The sequence below is a fragment of the Castor canadensis genome, chromosome 19 (genome assembly GCF_047511655.1).
Source record: "Castor canadensis chromosome 19, mCasCan1.hap1v2, whole genome shotgun sequence".
NCBI lineage: Eukaryota > Metazoa > Chordata > Mammalia > Rodentia > Castoridae > Castor > Castor canadensis.
Window position 1 is genome coordinate 5,757,012 of NC_133404.1, and position 21,046 is coordinate 5,778,057.

The 21,046-nt window shown below is 40.0% G+C and overlaps 1 protein-coding gene across 3 annotated transcripts in view; it reads right to left on the minus strand.

Moving 5' to 3' along the window:
- Sin3a (SIN3 transcription regulator family member A) overlaps window positions 1-21,046 on the minus strand; it is a 62,983-nt gene that overhangs the window by 7,692 nt on the left and 34,245 nt on the right. For all 3 annotated transcript variants that reach the window (XM_074061634.1, XM_020175858.2, XM_074061635.1), the window contains exons 11-19: window positions 20,725-20,935; window positions 20,327-20,443; window positions 17,224-17,462; window positions 15,131-15,314; window positions 13,639-14,212; window positions 11,240-11,409; window positions 6,907-7,080; window positions 5,620-5,712; window positions 2,224-2,318 (exon numbers count right to left, since the gene is read on the minus strand). In XM_074061634.1, the coding sequence (XP_073917735.1) occupies window positions 2,224-2,318; window positions 5,620-5,712; window positions 6,907-7,080; window positions 11,240-11,409; window positions 13,639-14,212; window positions 15,131-15,314; window positions 17,224-17,462; window positions 20,327-20,443; window positions 20,725-20,935 (1,857 nt within the window). The remainder of the gene's footprint in view (window positions 1-2,223; window positions 2,319-5,619; window positions 5,713-6,906; window positions 7,081-11,239; window positions 11,410-13,638; window positions 14,213-15,130; window positions 15,315-17,223; window positions 17,463-20,326; window positions 20,444-20,724; window positions 20,936-21,046) is intronic.

Here is a 21,046-nt window from a genome sequence, read left to right on the forward strand (position 1 = left end):
GATAAGACATTGCTCACTCTAATTTTAATATTTGCTTAAATCTGCTTAAATTTCAAAAACTGCAGAATGAGTTACCAGGTGTTCCATTTAAATATTAATTTCAGATGGGAATAAAATTAACAGATATAATTAGTAGAGCTAATATGAATTAAATGTCTCTTATGTTTGGGGGGGAAAAAGTCAAGATGATACAATGAAAGTAGATGCATGATCCTTTGGGCCTGTTTGTTAACTGATTATAATGTTTAGTGGCTGTTTGACCACTCATCAGTTCCCATTATTTATTATGTAATTTTTTTTTTGAGACAGGGTCTTGCTAGGTAGCTCAGGCTAGCGTCAAACTGGTGATCTGCTTCCCTCCACCTCCCAAATGCTAGGATTACAGGAATCTGTCACCTCACCCAGATTAAATAATCAATTTTTAAATTCTTGTAACATGGGACCCTTACCTATCTTTTAAAATCATGTGGCTTGAAGTTAATAAATCAACTCAAATGGTTCTTTCATACACTTGTGCAACGCTAAAATGAATGGTTTGCCTTGTGCTGTCAATTATAGCTGAAGCTGGAACCTGATTTTAGGATTCTACCTCCCAGCAGTTCGTTATGTGAAAATTAGTTTCTACCAATGTTTGTGTTTCCTAACCTGACTACAAGTGAACAGTTTTTAGTGTAAAATATTTCAAAGTCTTCTAAAGTTGAATACTGCATGAATGTATGTGATTAAAATACTCGTCTTTATGTCAATATTAAAAAAAATTCTAGGGTGAAGATTCTTCCATATTTTAACTGCCCTGACCCAGAACGACTGTATTGGTTTCTTAATTTTGTCTCAAAGTGCACGAGAGTTCTTCCTTCCCCATACTGTCTACAATATGCAGTATAAACTTTTTTAAACTCTTCCTTGGACTGGGGGAGTGGCTTAAGTTGTATAGTGTCTGCATAGCAATTGTGAGGCCCTAAATTTAATCTTCAGTACCACAAAAAAATAAAAGAAAATAAACAAACAAAAAAAACCCTCTTCAAATGTGGTAAGAAATATACCATGATATGTTTTCTGTCATGTGCACAGACTTCACACCTGTTTTGTTGAGAGGAGCATGGCACACAACAACTGCTCAAAATGCTAAATGAATCAGACTAGAAGACAGGCAGGGCCCTTTCTGGTGGAACTCTTTCCATGTTATCATTAGGATTAAGTATAGTAATACTGGAATAATATATCTTTAGGACATGAGACTTCACTTCCAAAGTTGGGAAGAAAGAAAGCTATTTTACTTCTTTTCTTTTCTTTTTTGAGACAGACCTCATTAGGTAGCCGAAGCTGGACTCGAACTTGTGATTCTCCTGTCTCTGCCTCAGAGAGCGGGGACTATGGACATGTCCGACTACATCCAGTTACTTTATTTAATGTTTTTCTCATTAAATTAAATTAAATTTAGCATTACAATCTGCCTGTATAAAAGAAGAAATTTTAAAAATTTTATGCATTAAAGAGTTCACCTAACAGCTCTCAGACTTTTGAAAGGCTTTGTCCCTTGGCTGAAGTGTGGGATCTTAGATTTTAAAGTACTTTCTTCCACTATTTCCAAAATGTCCCATTGTACCTAAACTGTTTATACAAACTATATATGGTTTATGCTAAAAACCTGCTTTTCTTCTGACAGGGTAGAATTTTCATGTATGCTAGGAAGAAGGTGCCTACGTGACTAGCACTCAAGAAAAACCAGGCCCCAAGTCTCTAATGAGCTTCCCTGGGAGGTGACATTTCATATACACTGTTTGAAAGTTAAGAGCGTCTTGTGTAATGCCACTGGGATAGGAATCTTGGAAACTTGAGCCTTGCTTCCTTCAATTTTGCCACAGGCACATTTTCCCTTTGCTGATTTGCTTTGTATTTTCTTGTTGTAATAAATCCTGGTTACAAGTATGACTAGATACTGAGTCCTGTGAGTCCTCTTGGTGAATCATCGAAACTTGGAGGCTCTAACATGCTCATCCAATGTAGGGGAAGTTATTGCTGATCCTCCCTGATGCACTGTGAGGGATGCTCCAGGTAAGTATATATTGTAACAGCCATACATATCTTGGATTCAACATTCTCAGCAGACAGAACAAACAAGCAGAATACGTGCAAACCAAGACTCTGAAAGTCACTTAACTCTCCACTCAAGTGTGCATACGTATATATGCATATCACGAACAGGCGACTTGGTGCACTCACCTTGGGAGAAATACTGGTTTCTGTGCCAAATGTTCACGAAGTTCAGGAGAGGTAGTATCAGAATTCATGTATCGCTCCACATAGTCTGACCAGCGCTAGGACAAGAAACACAAAATGCAAGTAGAGCCATCATCAAAACTGAGCTACATTTTTATCAGGCAGTCTTGTAAATTCTATGATTAAAATGTCCAAAATCTATAAATTTCAAGATCAAAACAATCAGGTGGACATGGTAGCACATGCCTGTTGTCCCACCATACGGAGATGGAGGCAGGAGGATAGTTAGCTTTAAGTCCTACCTGGGCTACATAATGAGTTCAAAGCCAGCCTGAACTATACTTTTTTGTCTCAAAAAACCAAGGATTGGAGATGTACCTCAGCAGTAGAGTGTTTGTGTATAGCATGAGTGAGGCCCTGGGTTTGATCCCTAGCACTGCAAAAAACAAGTGACATCTTTTTCCCTAACGGCACACTTATTACTTGGTGTTAGAATTGGTTTAAGAATTCTGTTTTATGCCAGGTGCTGGTGGCTCACGCCTATAATCCTAGCTACTCAGGAGGCAGAGATCAGGAGAATCTTGATTCAAAACCAGCCTCTTCAACAAAAACTGCTGGGAAAACTGGTTAGCAGTCTGCAAAAAACTAAAACTAGATCCATGTATATCACCCTATACCAAGATTAAGTCAAAATGGATCAAGGATCTTAATATCAGACCCCAAACTCTAAAGTTGATACAGGAAAGAGTAGGAAATACTCTGGAGTTAGTAGGTATAGGTAAGAACTTTCTCAATGAAAGCCCAGCAGCACAGCAAGTAAGAGATAGCATAGATAAATGGGACCTCATAAAGCTAAAAAGCTTCTGTTCATCAAAAGAAATGGTCTCTAAACTGAAGACAACACCCACAGAGTGGGAGAAAATATTTGCCAACTATACATCAGACAAAGGACTGATAACCAGAATATATAGGGAACTTAAAAAACTAAATTCTCCCAAAACTAATGACCCAATAAAGAAATGGGCAAGTGAACTAAACAGAACTTTCTCAAAAGAAGAAATTCAAATGGCCAAAAAACACATGAAAAAATGCTCACCATCTCTAGCAATAAAGGAAATGCAAATTAAAACCACACTAAGATTCCACCTCACCCCTGTTAGAATAGCCATCATCAGCAACACCACTACCAACAGGTGTTGGCGAGGATGCGGGGAAAAAGGAACCCTCTTACACTGTTGGTGGGGATGCAGACTACTACAACCACTCAGGAAAAAAATTTGGAGGCTACTTAAAAAGCTAGACATCGATCTACCATTTGATCCAGCAATACCACTCTTAGGGATATACCCAAGAGACTGTGACACAGGTTACTCCAGAGGCACCTGCACACCCATGTTTATTGCGGCACTATTCACAATAGCCAAGTTATGGAAACAGCCAAGATGCCCCACCACTGACGAATGGATTAAGAAAATGTGGTATCTATACACAATGGAATTTTATGCAGCCATGAAGAAGAACGAAATGTTATCATTCGCTGGTAAATGGATGGAATTGGAGAACATCATTCTGAGTGAGGTTGGCCTGGCCCAAAAGACCAAAAATCCTATGTTCTCCCTCATATGTAGACATTAGATCAAGGGCAAACACAACAAGGGGATTGGACTATGAGCACATGATAAAAGCTTTAGCACACAAGGGAGGGGTGAGGATAGGTAAGACACCTAAAAAATTAGCTAGCATTTGTTGCCCTTAACGCAGAGAAACTAAGGCAGATACCTTAAAAGCAACTTAGGCCAATAGGAAAAGGGGAACAGGAACTAGAGAAAAGGTTAGATCAAAAAGAAATAACGTAGAAGGTAACACCCACGCACAGGAAATCAATGTGAGTCAATGCCCTGTATTGCTATCCTTATCTCAACCAGCAAAACCCCTTGTTCCTTCCTATTATTGCTTATACTCTCTACAACAAAATTAGAAATAAGGGCAAAATAGTTTCTGCTGGGTATTGAGGGGGTGGGGGGGAGAGGGAGGGGGCGGAGTGGGTGGTAAGGGAGGGAGTGGGGGCAAATGACCCAAGCCTTGTATGCACATATGAATAATAATAATAAAAAAAAAAATTCTGTTTTATGCCAGGTGCTGGTGGCTCACACCTATAATCCTAGCTACTCAGGAGGCAGAGATCAGGAGAATCTTGGTTCAAAACCAGCCTGGGCAAATAGTTAGCAAGACCCTATCTTGAAAATACCCAACACAGTTCAGGATAGGTAGAATGGCTCAAGTGGTTCAGTGCCTGCCTAACAAGTGTCAGACCCAGAGTTAAAAGTCCCAGTACCACGAAAATCTGTTTTAGAGGGCTGTGGGCATGATTCCAGTGGTAGAGTGCCTGCCTAGCAAGTGGGAGGCCTGAGTTCAAACCCCAATAACACCACTAGACAAAATAAATAAACAAACAAATAAATAAATGATTCTGTTAGTAAGATGGCTAACAGAACTCTATCTAAAATGGTTATCAGATGTCATAAGGGTAGAAACTGGCTGACTAACAAGTTTTAATTCCCCACACAGGGTTTTGTTGAAGAAAATGCATGGAGACAATGTCTGAAAATCAGTATCTTCTACATGAAAAGTTGAATTTCTGGCACCACTTTGGGGGGGAAAAAAAACCCCAAATATTTGGCAACTACAAGCCAATATTCTTTTCTTTTATACCCCAACGTCATATACAAGCCTGTACCTCCCACTTAAATTACCTTCTAGACCAAGTATGATAATCATTTCACTGTCCATTCTCTGAGTCCAGAATTCCTGGCTTCATCTAGGCCAATAAAAAGTAAGCATAACACAAGAGCCAAGATGCCATGTGTTCTTTCTTTTTCTTTTCCTTTTGGTGGTACTGGAGTCTGAACTCAGAGCCTCACATTTACTAGGCAAGTGTTCTACCACTTGAGCCACTCCACCAGCTCTTTCTGTGTTGGGTGTTTTCAAGATAGGGTATTGCAAATTATTTGCCTGGGGCTGGCTCTGAACCTTACCTTAGTCCTCCTCACCTCTGCCTCCTGAATAGCTAGGATCACAGGCATGAGCCACTGGTGACCAGCTTTGTTGTTTTTTTATGCATTAGGATAAAGCAGGAAAGCTGCCAACCATAACATTTCCTCAGAAGAGATGGCTTAGGGCTGGGATATAGCTTGGTGATACAGCGCTTGCCTAGCATGTGTGAGGCCCTGGGTTCGATCCCAGCACCAAAAAAAAAAGAAAAGGACAGAAGAGATGGCTTTAATAAGGGTAAACTGAGGCAGCCCTTCCCTTTATTCTAGAAGACAGGGTCACCAGGTCAGATTCTCAGAACATGCCAATGCTATTCTGCACACAGTATTTTAATATACTTGTCCATACCTCTGCTTCCACTGGGTCATCTGAGTTTTCTTCTTCTGTGTCCAGAAGCTCAATGGTCAGCTGAACCTGGCCTTGACTTTGAATGAACATAAGCTGCAAATAGAAGCCAGAGTATAAAGAAAAATCCATCTCCAAAGCTATAACCTAGCTCCTCAAGTTGTGGAAGGTGAAGAGGTAGTAAAATTATAAAATTTTGGTCCAACTGAGGAGATGACAAAGATTTTCAAAAACTTGGGATACCAGTGACAAGAAAAGTAAAATCCAGTCTTGCTACCAGAAATAAATATATAACTGTTCAATTAGCTAAGCCAATAATTAATGCCAATAAGAGTGCCTAGGAAATTATTTATTAGAATAGTAAAATACCAATATTCTTTCCATTGATACTACCATTTATTGGACTTAATACAAAGATGTAATCAAGTCTACAGTGCTTTAAAAAAACAAAGAAATGCTTTGCTATAATGGCACCATTTGTGCCCGAAGTTCTGGTAAGATTGTGTGTTTAAATTCATATTTAAAAGCAACACATTAACAAAAGCAAACAAAAGCCATGTTTTACAAAAAACAGCTATCAGTGGAGACTGGTACATGGATCTTCTCTTCCCGATATGACAGGTGTTTAGTTTTCTGTAACATGAAATATAGTCTGGCATGGTGGTACATGCCTACACTCCCAGCACTCAGAAGGCTGAGAAAGGAGTGTCAAGTTCAAGGCCGCAAGACCCTGCCACAAACAGTAACAACAAAATACAAATAGCCATAAAAACAATTTTGAAGAGCCAGGGGTGCTACTAATTGAGGAAAATAAGTTACAGTACATTTTGTCCAGTATAAGCTCTTTCAAAACATATACTGAAACAAAATTTAGAAATGTCCTCAGTGATTATTTCAGGAAAAAACTTTTAAGTCATCTTTTTTTGGGTTGTCTGCATTCTCTATTTGTTTTTAACAATGACCATAGATTTCATTATTAACATTTTCCAACAATTACAAAAACACTGTAATATGAAAAAAAGTTCAGAGAAAAGGCAGAATACAAAATACTAATATATAACTAATTAAAAAAAAAACACACACACACAAGAAAGAACCAAAGTAGACATCTGCCCATGTAAAGAACTACTTCCACTTTTCCATATTCTTTGTCCTCTGATAGACCCATTAGGAATTCTGAGGAGTTCCAGAAGTGGAATCGGTAAACATACCATGATGGTTTCACCTTCAGTAGAGTCCTAACAACTTCATTATCACTAGCAAGGTGCTTGGTAACATAAGCACTCTCACCTTAAAGCAATTCTCATCTGACATAAGCTGCTCTGCCTTCCGCTGATATGTTGACTCCAGGAGGCTTCTTGCAGTCTGTGTGTTCAGCTGGCCTCCAGTGGCCCCATTGTTGTTTTCTGCCAGGTAAAGGTCAGTCACCTGCACACAGATCTCATCACTGACAATGTGCTGCAGCTGAAATAAAACAGGCATGTCATCAATGAACCAAGAAAATAGTATCTCACCATCTAGTCACTCTACTGGAAGAGGGTTTTTTTGGTTTGTACTTCTAGAAAGTTCATCATGCAAAAGCACCTTATCATCATCTTGGAGAACTAGGTCAAGGTTATCAACCTTATCAGTAAACCAACCAGGGCTGTGGGTATAGCTTAGTGGTACACTACTTGGATAGCATGCTTGAGGCATCAAGCATGCTGGTGTTCAATCACAAGCACCAAAAAAAAAGAGAAATGAAATAAATTCTAAGGATCTTTAAAAAAAAAAAAAAAAAGGCTCCCAGCATTTTTTTCACCTGATTCTCAAAACTAGCCCAGAAAACAGGCTAAAAAGGAAGGGGTACCCTGTTGTAAAACACATTTTTTTCATGTTAGATGAGAAAACTATAAGCTGGGGTGAGAAGAGGAGCCTTAGAAGAACCATAAGATCTATGCCTAAGCCTGGTGTGTCATCCTAGCACTCAGAGGAGTCTGAGACAAGAAGATGGAGAATTTGAGACCAGCCTAGGCTACTAGCAAGATTCAGTCTAAAATAAAACAAAAAGATTCTCATCTGTATTCTTAGCTCTTACACAAACTGTGAAACTCTTTGGGTACTTAAGAAATGGTTGCTGAATTAACCGCCCAGGAGTACACTCAGTTGAAGGATTAGTTGAGCTTCCCTACTCCTAGGCCATACCCTTACCAACATACCACCTATTTTTTGTACATTTGATAAACAGTGTAATACTTAATTTGCATATGTTAATTTTCTTCCTTCCTTCCTCCCTCCCCCCCCCCCTTTTCCAAGGCTGGGGACTGAACGTAAAAGAACTATGTGAGTGCATCCTACAATTAATTCATTTTCAATACAGGCTAATCATGATTGACAACTGGTAACTTTTCTAACATTCATACAATAATTAGAAAGTCAAGCCTTTCAGAATTCCATTTCATAAAGGTCTTGAGTGGTTGAATTCAGGGCCTCACATTTGCTAAGGCACCTTGGGCCACACCCCCAATCCTATTGCTTTGTTTAATTTTGAGATATGGTCTCACTTTATGCCAGGCCAGCATGGAGCACAGTCCTCCTTTGTGCACTTCCCTGTATAGCTGGGGATGACAGGTGAGTGCCACCATACCCAGCAAATGGTTAAGATGGAGTCTCAGCAAACTTCTTTTGCCTGGGCTGGCCTCAAACCATGATCTTCTAGATCTCTATTTCCCAAGTAGCTAGGATTTCAGGCTTGAGTTACAGCACCTGGCTCCTCCTTTTTTTTTTTTTTTTTTGGCAGTACTGGGGCTTGAACTCAGGGCCTACACCTTGAGCCACTCCACCAGCCCTTTTTTGTGATTTTTTTTTTTGAGATAAGGTCCTGTGGACTATATGCCAGGGGTGCTTTGAACTGCTATCCTCCCTATCTCTGCCTCCTGAGCAGCTAGGACTAAAGGCGTGAGCTACCAGTGCCCAGCCCCAGCTTGTTTTTTAAGAAAAATTTCTTATTTTTGGTGATGCTGGGCAGGAACCCAGGACCTGATACATGCTATGCAAGCACTCTACCACTGAGCTACAACCCCAGCCTACTATTTCTAATTTGAAATAAAAATTCCTACAAATGAGATTTTATCCACCAATATATCAAGAAAAAAAAGTTAAGATAGTAAAATGTTAATTTCAGTATCATTTTATCTATTTTACTTTTAAGTTTTTGTAACCACTAAGCTGTTCTATTGGGAGGAAGCTATTCTTTTTGAAGTGTTAGTAACTATGACAACTACTTACTGCACATGGTTAAATAAATTATGATTAGTCCAGATAAAAGATTAATGGTAGTTATCACTGCTAAAGTAATGCTTTATGACTAAATAACTCAATAAAAAGCTTAAGATATAGTGTATGCAAGAGAAAAAGCAAGGTGAAAAGACTATCCAAACATAATCTCTGTCTACCACATAGAAACTTCTGAGTTACACTTTCTTATCTAAGTAGAATATGTCACTGACTCCCTATCCATATCTTCTTTTTGGATATCTATTCCCTCTTATAATCTCTTGAAAGGGCAGCACTACAAATCCAGAGATAACTAGTGACCCACCACCCCACTACAAATCTGATCAGATTGTCTTGGAAATGTGCAATGACACATGGAGAGGGTTTGCTAGATTTCTGACAGAAGAGCGTCTGTATGCAAAGGCTGAGTAATGCTGGGGCCAGAGGCACTACCCTGACAAGCCAAAGTCTCAGAGGCTGAAGAAGTCTGAATTACATGTTGAATGTGCATCCACACAGATGCACAAGAATGGGAGATGTCCAAGAAAAAGGGATACAAAAGAGAAGGAGACTTCCCAGTCTCACATGGTGTGGTCATACTCTGAGTTCTGTACTTAGACTACCCATTGTATACTTAAAATTAAAATTAATCCCTCTTAAACCAGCCTGGAAAAGGTAAGACAAATAATTATATGGCTTACATGGTGTTCTACCTCCAGTCAGCAATGAACTCTTGGGGAACACCAAGTGAGAAGAGGAGAATGAGAGAGGAAATACATCCCACTGAAGAGTTAAGATGAGAAGCTTGAACACATCTTAGAAACCTCTGTTTCCATTAAAAAAAAAAACCAAAAAACAAAAACCACGGTTGGGACAGTATGTGTTACTGACTGAGTATCAAAGCCAGATACACAGGTACAGGTGGCTCACACCTGTAATCCTAGTTACTCAGGAGGCAGAGATCACAGGATCATGGTTCAAAGCCAGCCCAGGCAAATAGTTTACAAATCCCTGTCTTGAAAAAAATCCCTTCACAAAAAAGGGCTGGTGGAGTGGCTCAAGGTGTAGCCCCTGAGTTCAAGCCCAAGAATCGCAAAAAAAAAAAAAAAAAAAAAAAGAAAAGAAAAGAAGGCTCATCATAACTAGATGCTTCTAGTAAATGGGGTAATTATATCTATTGTTTCAAAAACTGATCTCAGGTTTATAAAAAGTAAGTTTACTGACTTTCTTTTATAGTTGTGGGGCTGGTGGTAGTTGTAAGCAGAAACGTAAGCACAACTTAACTAGTCATATTTTACAGAAATTAAGAGAATTAACAGGGACTTCTCAAATTATGAGCATAGCTGGTTGTATCCAATAATGATTTTTGTCAGTCACCATCCAGACCCCTTTATGTGAAGGCCTAGTAGCTTCTTTCACTTTTAGGAAAAAGCGATCTGCCTGACAACATTTTCTAATATCCAAGATTCAGGTAGTGAAGCCCTATCTCCCTGTCCTGAATAGATACTATGGGTATGCAGAGGCAGGACTCCTACCAAAAATCAAGCCAAAAGCATGGTTACACTGCAAAAAATTCAGTATTTTATCCCAAGAAAGCACTGAGCAACAAGCTTTTTTCCCTCCACAGTGGCAGCATGGAGTCTAGGATTTGAATTTGTTTTTCCTATATAAAAGTTGTATACTAAAACAAAACTCAGATCAGAAGGCCAAGAAGTAGAAAATGTGACTGTTACCAGCTATTTGTTATCAAGATATTATTGTTACACCTTAATTCCAGCACTCGGGAGGTAGAGGCAAGGAGAATCACTAGTTCCAAGCCAGCCTGGACTACATGGTAAGATGCTGTCTCCAAAAATACCTCCCAGGAACAAAACACAAAAGCAACACAAAGCCTAACTTAAAGGGAACCTCAAATAAAGGAGGTGGGCAGAGCATTGCAAAAGATGTAGAATTTCAAATATGAATTGAAGCAAGTGCACAAAATTACCAACATCTGCAAAAGAGGCAATGCTACATGCTGCGCTTGCTCCTCACACAAGATAGGCCAGTTATGGGCTAGTAGGGAAGGCAGGGTGCGGAGTAGGAGTCAGGACCTCTGTGCTCTCCATAGGTGGCCAGCCAAGGAGATGCAGATTGAAAACTGCAAAGGAGCAGAGTCTGTGGCTGGAAAACCATGCTTTGTTAACATAAGAAATCAGACTTGACCTTAATTTTGCCCTATCCCATACAGAGCCATGTTTATGAACACTGTTACATGAGCAAGCTGGCCTTTCTTTTCTTCATGGAAATCTTGCCTTTTCTTTTTGCCAAACCAACCTTTAGATTAAGGACTTCTCTCACCAACCGTAGCTTCCACCCATGTCCTCACCTGTCTGACGATGCTCTGGATCAGTTTATCCATGGTGAAGGCAATGTAGGCGTGAATGGTGAACATCTCTCTTAGCGAATCTTCATACTGAGATGAGTCTATGTTGCCATCCAGCAGGCTCCGCACCATGTCCAGGAAAGCTGGGTAATAATCTTCTACGTCAACATCCACTATAGGAGAGATGGGACAGGTGAGGCCTTACCCTGCTAAGAAAAGATTGAGGACAGAGGGCAGGGCAAATCCCACAGCTGGCCTAAACAGCATTTGAAAGGACAAACACTAGATATGCAAATCACCCACTTAACCCACTGCAGACAGAGATGAAATCTAACAGGTGGCTATAATCAATGCTGTCCATCAGGAGAGTGACTCTGCAACTTTATCAGCCGCTTCCAAAGCTTCCAATACTGACTGATCGTGCTAGAAAGATTACTTTACAGCACTGCTAGGCTCGGCATGACAGTAGAGCAAACTATCCCAAGGAAAAGGATTCTTCAATTTGTTGGCTTTTCAGCCTGGACACGAACATTCCCTATAGGAATCACTTGCTCATAAAGATATTTCAATGAAGCACATAAAGTACAGATAAGAAAAGGCAGACCCAGCTGTGTACTAGCCATGCACTGGTAGCACTGGGAACCCGCTCAGGAATAGAATGGAAATATAAATTAAATCCATTATGATGAATATTTAAGTAATCTGCATTTGTCAAAGTCCTTTTGTTTAAAAACAGATTTGCAACACTGTATTTCAAATTGCATTAAATGATTTGTCCAGGCTGCACATGAATCATTTCAACCACTAGTTGGAATTAATCAGTACTTAAAGAGACATCTGACAACTAGTGAAGGACATAAGAACAGTCAAAGAGCCCTCCTAAGCTTAATAAAATAAGACCCATTTATGTCAAGTTCAGAAACTTGACATAACTTTGAAATCAAGAGAGCAGCTCAAGTTGGATACTGAGGTCTTGGTTATGTCGTTTCTTGATGTCTTTCTTGAACACAATTATATTTACTGTGGAAAAATATACTGAGGGGTAAAATTTTGATTTGTATACTTTTTAGTATATATTTTGTGATTTTGTATTTCAGTAAAAAAGGTGACTCAAGTGAAACATTACAGAAAGAACTACTTCAATGAGGACTAATTGGGTTACCTATTTGTAGCATGTGGCGGGGGGAACTAAGAGCAAAACCAAATCTACCTCCATTTACCTGAAGTATGGTAGAATCCTTATAGACAGGCAAAACAGGACAATTACAGTTTAAAATAATCAAATGGCTTGAGTTTCATTACAGAACATCACCTTTGTTCAACCCCACAAAACAGGCATAGACTATAACCTTGCTATGAAAAACCCCTTTATGAGAGTATAAAGCTATGAGCCCAAACCACAGATGTGTAAATGCAAGCCATGACCAGTATGATGGTTGACTTCATCACTTAAGACCAAACTATGTAAACCTCAATCCAAGTCAAGTCAGTGGTCAGGCTAGGATTAAGCCGTTTTGTCTCTAATTTCTACCGAAGCAGAAGGAATCACCACATCTCTTTCAAACTAGGACTAATCCAGATAAAGCTTCTAGAATAATTCACAGCATCACTAGCTTTTCAACAGATAAAGCTAGGGCTACACATGGGATGCCTACTATTGTAATCCATAAAAACAAAACAAAAACCTTGCTTTTCAGGTTTGTTATTTCCTGAACAGTCCAGAAGAAAGGCATATGAGAATGCTTTTGGCTCACAACTCAAGTGCCTAATTGATAAACTGAACTATTATCAGAAAGCAGGCACAAGAGAATTGAAGTATATGGTGGCTTCCTTAAGCTTCCCTTGTTTTCTTCATCTTGAATTCTCTTATCTTTATTCCTGTCGTACCTATTCTGCTATGTCTCACACCATCTTGAATTGGAACTTTGCTCACATGTATCTAAGAAAATTTCCATTTGCCTAATGCATGAATAACTAGGAATGTATGTCCTATCACAGAGTGGAGTCAACTATGACATTTTAGTTTCTGTCCTTTGAAACACTCTGCAGTAACCCAGAGATCTGACATTTGGACAATTGGTCCCCCATCCCTGGTGTGTCCACAGTACCAACCACTGACTAAGCAAGCGTCCATGATCTGAAAAGTGTGTAAGGTGTTATACATATTTTCTCAAAGCCCCCCAGCAAACCCATAAAGTAATAATTAATACCTCCATTTTACAAATAATAGGCTCATTGAGTTTAAGTCAGGTCAAACAACCAGTAAGTTCAAAGGTAGTATTTGAACCCTAGTTCGAATCTAAAGCCTGTGGCTCTATGCAGAAAAGAAAGCAGTTCCAAGTGTTAACTAAACACTGATGTCCTAATCATATCCTGTGTAAGCCAACTGTCTAAGCACTCACTAGGTTCTTTGAGACGTAGCTGTATGGCAGGGCTATCACTCTTGTCTCGCTTTATGCCTAGCACTTCCCGTTCCCACTCTCTTTCTCGGTTTTCTTCCTCAATTTGCCGTTCAGCTTGGGAACAAATTCGTAGCAGCCTTAAGCAGAGAATCTGGTGCAGTCGCATAAAGATATACCAGTTGTTATTGACATAGAAGAGGTTGTATACTTCATCCATCCCTCTTAACTTTTGAGCTGCTGTATTACTAAACAGGAGCTTGGACTTAGGGGGGCTCCCCCCAACACCATTGTGCTTCTTAGCTGTCCCTGTGGCTTCATCTATATCCATTTCTTCCTCCTCTTCTTCCTCCACATCTGAGAGATCACCTCTCTGAGCGAACAGCAGATCTGGAATGAAATGATGCATGATTTGCTTGATTTTATATTTGTCCTCCTTTTGAATGCCTGTTTGCCTCTTCACATGATGGATAATCAAAGCAGCAGCATCTTCCAGTATCTGTTTGTCTTCATAGGCAAGTGAGAGGTGTGGACCAACAGGTACACCAGCGTTCTCTTCTGTAGCTTGCTCTTGCCTCTGATGGAACAGACACGAAAAGTACTGTGTGACATGTATATACTGTGTTACAAACCTCTAAGACTATACTAGCAGTACATCCTGTTATTAATGACAGTGGCAACTGGATGTGTAATGCACACCTATAATCCCAGCATTTGGGAGAGTAAAGCAGGAGGATCTAGAATTCAAGGCCAGCCTGGGCTTACATAGTGAGACCTTGTCATAAAATAATAAAATAGCCAGGCGCCAGTGGCTCACATCTATAATCCTAGCTACACAGGAGCAGAGATCAGGGGGATTGTGGTTCGAAGACAGCCTGGGCAAATAGTTTGTGAGACCCTATCTCGAAAAACCCTATACAATAAAGGGCTGGTGGAGTGGCTCAAGTTGTAGGCCCTGAGTTCAAACTCTAGCACCACAGATAAATAAAAAAAATCATGTGGCTACCCAATCCAAAACTTAGGAACCAATCTTAGTAATTTTTGTGCCTCTTCCAGATACACACAGGTAATGTGGGAAAACTGGTTTAATACAAAAAGACTGGTATTTTTAGACTTTGAAGACTTGTACGGATAAAAGGACAGAATTGAAACTATTTTTAAAATTCTGTATTAACATTTATAGAGGATATGGTATAGCCTGGGAGTAACTTTAAAATACTTCTGGACTGGGGGGTATGGAGGATGACAATATAACATTGACAAAATATGGATGATTAAGCTTACGTAAAAATTCATTTACTAGTATTCTTAACAGTGAGGTTTAGGTTTAAAATGGTAGATGATCAAGAATAGAAAAGGCTATGACAGACAGTCATGAAGAAATCAGCAGGTCTTGGGAGGGCCTCGCTTTCTTATAATGATGTTAATTTCCAGGAATTAAATCTACACTGAACATGAAAACCAGACCCACCAAGACTGAAGCAGCCCAGCTCACCTCATCATAGATACTCTCGATTTCATTGAGTAAACTCTTAGATCTCAGGACCTTGGTGTCATTCTGTTTAAAGTTGATGCCCTGATGGTCCAGAGACTTCAAGTAGTATTTCTCATTTTGCTCTCGCCACACCTTGTTAAAGCCTCTCTGAGCTTCTCGCCATTCTTCCTCTTTCATCTTCAACCTAGTAGGGTGGGAAGGGGGCACAAACAATAACGTGAGAATTCAGAGGGCTTAGAAATGAGAAAAATGACAGGTTCACTTTATTTCAAAACTCATTACAAGGGCTAATGGAATGGCTCTAGCAGTAAGAGTGCCTGCCCAGCAAGTATGAGGCGTTGAGTTCAAATCCCAGTACTGAAAAACAAACAAAACTCCAAAACACCAAACAACAGCACCTGGGAGGCTGAGGCAGGAAGACTGCAAGTTCAATGCCAGACTAAGTGAGACCGTGTCTCAAAAACAAAAAAACAGACACTTTATAGATCCCACGGTATACCAGTATGTATCCTTTGAAAAGGGGGTTCTCCTTCTTGACTAGATAAATCCGTTTCTCTGCTGCATGACTCTGCAGATGTTCACAAAGCTGATAGAAATGCAAAGTTCAAGAGCAGAGGACACAGACAGTCTGAAGTTCTGACCAGAATCACAGATGCCAATGCTCCAGGAGAGTAAAAACAAAACATCACCATAAGCAAATAATGGTGCCTCAAAACCCAGAAGTTAGTGCCAATGGTAAGAGTAACAACAATCTTGTGTCAGTTCTTGAGGAAGGGTGCTTGTGAACTGTACAGCAAGTGAGAATTTTCACCAAGTGAGAGGGGAACTCAGCTCTTAGCAAAGGATTCTTGGTGCAGGCAAGAGGGGCACTGACTCACAGGACCATGGGGCTCAGCTCAATCTCTCACCTCCTTTTGGAGGCCTGGCCTTCCTTAGGCACCCCCCTACACCAAAGCCTGACACGAAGGCTTGTTAGATGAAAGAATTCTTGGCCAAAAAAAAAAAAAAAAGAAATATATGGGTCCAGTGGCCTATAATCCCAGCTACTCAGGAGGCCGAAACTGGGAGACTGTAGTTCCACACCATTATGGGGAAGAGAGTTAGTAAGACCCAATCACAACAAGTATTCTGGGTATGGTAGTGCATACCTATAATTCTAGCTACCAGGAAAGCATAAGGAAGATTGTGATGCAAGACCTTTTCCAAAAAATAACTAAAGCAAGAAGGGCTGAGGACATGATTCAGGAGGTAGAGAGACCGCCAAGCAAGCTGGGGGGCTGAGTTCAAACCCTAGTACTGAAAGAAAAAAAGAAAGGGTGGTAGGAGTAAACCAAATCTTGGGGCAGGGTGAAGAAGTAAATCAAACCCAGGGCCTTGACCATGCTAGGCAAGCACTCTACCACTGAACTACATTACATACCCAGCCCAGATTCTTTTTAAATTGTGAACATTATCAAGTTTTACAAAGACAGAGTGACTTACAAAACCCCATCTTGAAAACACCTAACAGAAAACAACAACAAAAACAAAAAAATGGCTGCTGATTCTTTTTTCTTCTTTGTTCTTTTCTTTTAAAATACTCCCTCTCAAGCTGGGCTCCATGGTGTGTACCAGTAGTCTCAGCTTCTCATGAGGCTGAGATAAGAAGATCGCGTGAGCCCAGGAATTCAAGGCCAACCTGGCATACAGCAAGACCCCATCTTATTAAAACAATTAATTAAAAAATAAAAACAATCCTCCTCAAACACATACAAAGCTCTGTGTGTTTGTGTATGTGTGTGTGTATGTGTGTGTTGCCACGGATCAAACCCAGAGCTTTATACATTCCAGGCAAGTGTTCTATTACTGAGTTACATGCCCAGCCCTCCACTGTAATTTCCCAGGTTACAAGGTTTGTTCTCTAATACTGATTACACAGAACCCCAAAAAGAAGTTCCACCACCATTCTACTCTGCACCCAGTTTCCAACCACCAGGGCTGGTGAGAACTGGAGGTCTCATGGAAAAACCAGGTTATAAATGAGTCTTATTTAATGGGACACTAAACCTGGCATGAAGCATACTAAAGCATGAAGGGTACATTTTTTCACATACCTTTTAAGAACAATTGGGACAGCAATGGATGGGTTCTTCCTCAGACCATCAATGATATCAGCTGCTTTATCAGCATATATCCTCTGGAGTGCTTTTCGATGGATGACTTCTGATGTACCCCCAAGGGTGTTATCCAAGCGAAATTTGGCTTGTTCTTCAGCAGACAATCGGGAAAGCTTTTTCTGTATTGCTTCCAGAACTCGGATTGTTGCCAGATTTGTCTCTAAAACTACATCAAGCTAAGGAAGAAATTAAAGGGTATTCAGGAGCCAAATCAGAATAGAGCAGTAGTTAGAAGAATAATGTAGGGATTGGAATCCTGGCTCTGTCATTCTAGCCATATAACACTCTTTATGAGTGTTATATGAGGATTTTTCTGGATTAAATGGTACTAGCCACATAAAGCATTAAGCACAATGCCTAGTACGTAAGAAACATCCACTGAAGACAGATTTGTAGTTATGGCTCCTATCTCCACCACAGTGTGCTTTGCTTAAGATGCTGATCCTAGGCCAGAGGGACCTACCACCAGGAGGCTATTTTACTGATATTATTCCCTAAACTTTCTTAAACTGATAAGACTTGTTACAAATGATAATAATCAAAGCAATGCCAAAAGCAGTTTTTTATGGGCATAACTTGAAATACTTAAATATTCAAGTCTTGCTGTTCCACATCCAGTAGTAATAAGCTCAGTGACTGTCATTTCTTTCTTTTTTAGGGGCAGCACTGGGGTTTGAACTCAGGGCCTCATGCTTGCTTGGCAGGGACTCTGACACCGCTTGAGCCAGCCTGCCCTTTGTTGTGATGGATTTTTTTCAAGATAGGGTCTTGCGAACTATTTGCCCAGGGTTGGCTTCCAACTGTGATCCTCCTGATCTGTGCCTCCTGAGTAGCTAGGATTATAGGCATGAGTCACTGGCACTGGCTATCATTTCTTAAGTTCAATACTGTATTTGTGAGTAGCCATGTAAATTCTTACCGGACTCTGGGTACTTATTTCCTGGCAGTGGCTTAGCCTGCCCTGGTTAAAGACATGACTACCTTTTTCCTAGGATTAACGTAAGAGTCTTTAAATAAGAAACAAAAAATGAAGTAAATGAGCAGTCTCAAGGCCTACAAACCAAATGTCTGCACAAGTGTTCCATAACTTTTCTTATCTGGAGTCTATGGTAGTCATCTTGTCAAGTATTTCTGATTCCTATCCCCCCAGTTATGGACAAATGATGGACTAAACTTCTGGGCTTCCACATGACTGGACAGGGCCATGCAACCAGTTCTGGCAAATGAGTTGTGATGAGATGAGAAGTTACAACAAGTTTACTATTTCTAACTCAGGGACTCATGCTTGCTATACAGGCACTCTACCACTTGAGCCACTCTGCCAATCCCTTTTGTGTATGTGTGTATGTGTTGGGTATTCTTGAGATTGTACCTTGTCTGTACTATGGCATTACCAACCTACCTTGATAAAAGAACACTTCTTCAAACCAGCCTATCCTGCCAAAAACTAAGTACATACACATGCCACACTTCTTTTTCCTTTGCTGTAGTCACATATGGAAAATGAGGATGTTACTCTCACTTGCAAGGATACCAGTTGAGAGAAAATACGAACATCCTGTCCAAAAGAAATACCCAGCTCTGCCTTCTAACTTCTCACACAGGTAACAAAGAAATGCTTTCTTTAACTTGGTAAAACTCCCCACGGAAGTTAGCATCTATCTATCATGGTTTGTTTTTCTGAAATGACCGAAACTATTTATAAATGCTGGGTGAAAGATGACCAAGTCACCTGCTAGTGGCCAGGCAGTATGTGACTCTTCAAAACACAAACAGCTGAAGCACTCAGAAGGAAAACACTGCCAGAGAGCTGAATCAGTTTGGATTAAAAAGGAAAAAAAAAGGTATTTCCCATCCATATGAAGCAGCAAAGCCAGTCAATTTAATGTAATAAATACAGTAAATTGGGTATGTATACGTCTACCCCTGTAGACATACTTCCCTTTTTTGGTAGTGATATATAGGTGAAGTAGACATCTAAACACGCAGGAGTGTGAACTGACTTTTATTATTATACTTCCTGATTCAAGGACCTTCTACCAGCTCACTCACTTATTCCAGCTCTTTCCTTCCCAACTACTTTACAATAACATTCCTTGCTGGGCCTGATGGCACAGGCCTGTAATCCCAACCCTTGGGAGGCTGAGGCAGGAGGGACTGAGAGTTCAAGGCTAGTCTGGGTTGGAATAATACACAGTCTAAAGTAAATATATACAATAAATTTATTATTTTTTTTAAAAAATATAGTCTCTAACTTTCCTTCAAAAGAAGCCAAATTAACACCAAACATATAAAAAAAGAATTCCAGTTCTCAAAGCACACCTGGTTTGCTAGCCTCTCCAAGATACCTGGCTGGCAGGGCATGGTGGCCATACCTATAATCCCAGCACTTGAGAAGCTGAGGCAGGAAGACAGCAAGTTCAAGGATAGCCAAGGCTACATAGTGAGCACCTAACTCAAAATACCAAAAAAAAAAATAAGTAAACTAATACAGAGACCTTAAGTCATTTAAAAAAAAACAAAAAACCGCTTCAAGAAAGCTATAAGGGAGGGAGAAATGACCTAAACATTGTATGCACATATGAATTAAAAAAAAAAAAAAAAAAAAAAAAGCCTTACAGGCTTTAAGATACTAATTTTACTGATTTTCTACACGTTAAACATAACAATCTTCAAAATGCCATTCAAGCCAGGGGTGGCAGTTTACAGCTATAATCCTAGCACCTGGGAGTTGGAGACAGGAAGATCCTGTATTCGAGGCCAGTCTGACCTACACAGCAAGACCTTGTTTCCAAAAAAGGGGTCAGTTTCTGTACAAAGGGCTGATGTGGCCCAGATAAGTCCCATTTGCCATAAAATATTTTACGATAGATCTGACAAACACAAAGCATAGTGAGAACCACAAGCAGCTTTTACTACAGAAGAATGAGTCTTTAGACTCTTTATAGTCTTAAAAGGCCAGTCCTCACAGACAATATTTAAGACAACCCTTTCATTTAGCTCCATTTCCCTGAACTTCAAATGACAAAGGAGCTTGTACCTCAAAGCGTTCGTCTTCACAACGATAAATATGTTCTTCATATTGAGTCTTCTTGGAACTAACAAAGGTGGAGTCTTCAGACCATGATGGGAAGGAAACCCAGGTATCATTTAAAACCTTTGGGTAGAAAAAGAGATAATGAAACAAATGCCTGTAAGAGCTTTCTGGTCATTTCAGTTCTCAAGAAAAAGATAGAACTCTAGGGAGGGAAAGAAACAGCTACCATCACTCCACAAATTTACCTTAGCAAGCTTACAAAAGGATATTAGTAAGTAAAAGATTCTGAATCCAAGTATCAAACAGAAAAGGCCCTTGATTTCATTATTCATATCAATCCTCAAACCCTGGTCCCACTACTGCCTTCTAGAGGAAGATGAGGATCCAGGGCTGATCCTTACCTCTTTACAAAGAGGAGTTCGTCCTGTACACTTGGGCTGCTGGTAACTTTTCGGTAGGGCACGATAGCTAGAGCCCAGCCGTTTACAAGAGGCATAATCTATCTCCATGGCAATTCCTTCTGTGGCTCGTTCCTTTGGAAAGGTTTCCAGATGTACAGACTCCTTATAGCCCAGAAAGTTTTTAAACCAATTAAACAATTCAGGGAATTTCCTGAAGAATCAAACCAAAAACTGGTAAGCAATTAAGAGGCATGACACACTTATCTTGAAGTATGACTACCATCGTTCAGCATTGGGTCAGAACTCTGCTATCAGGACAAAT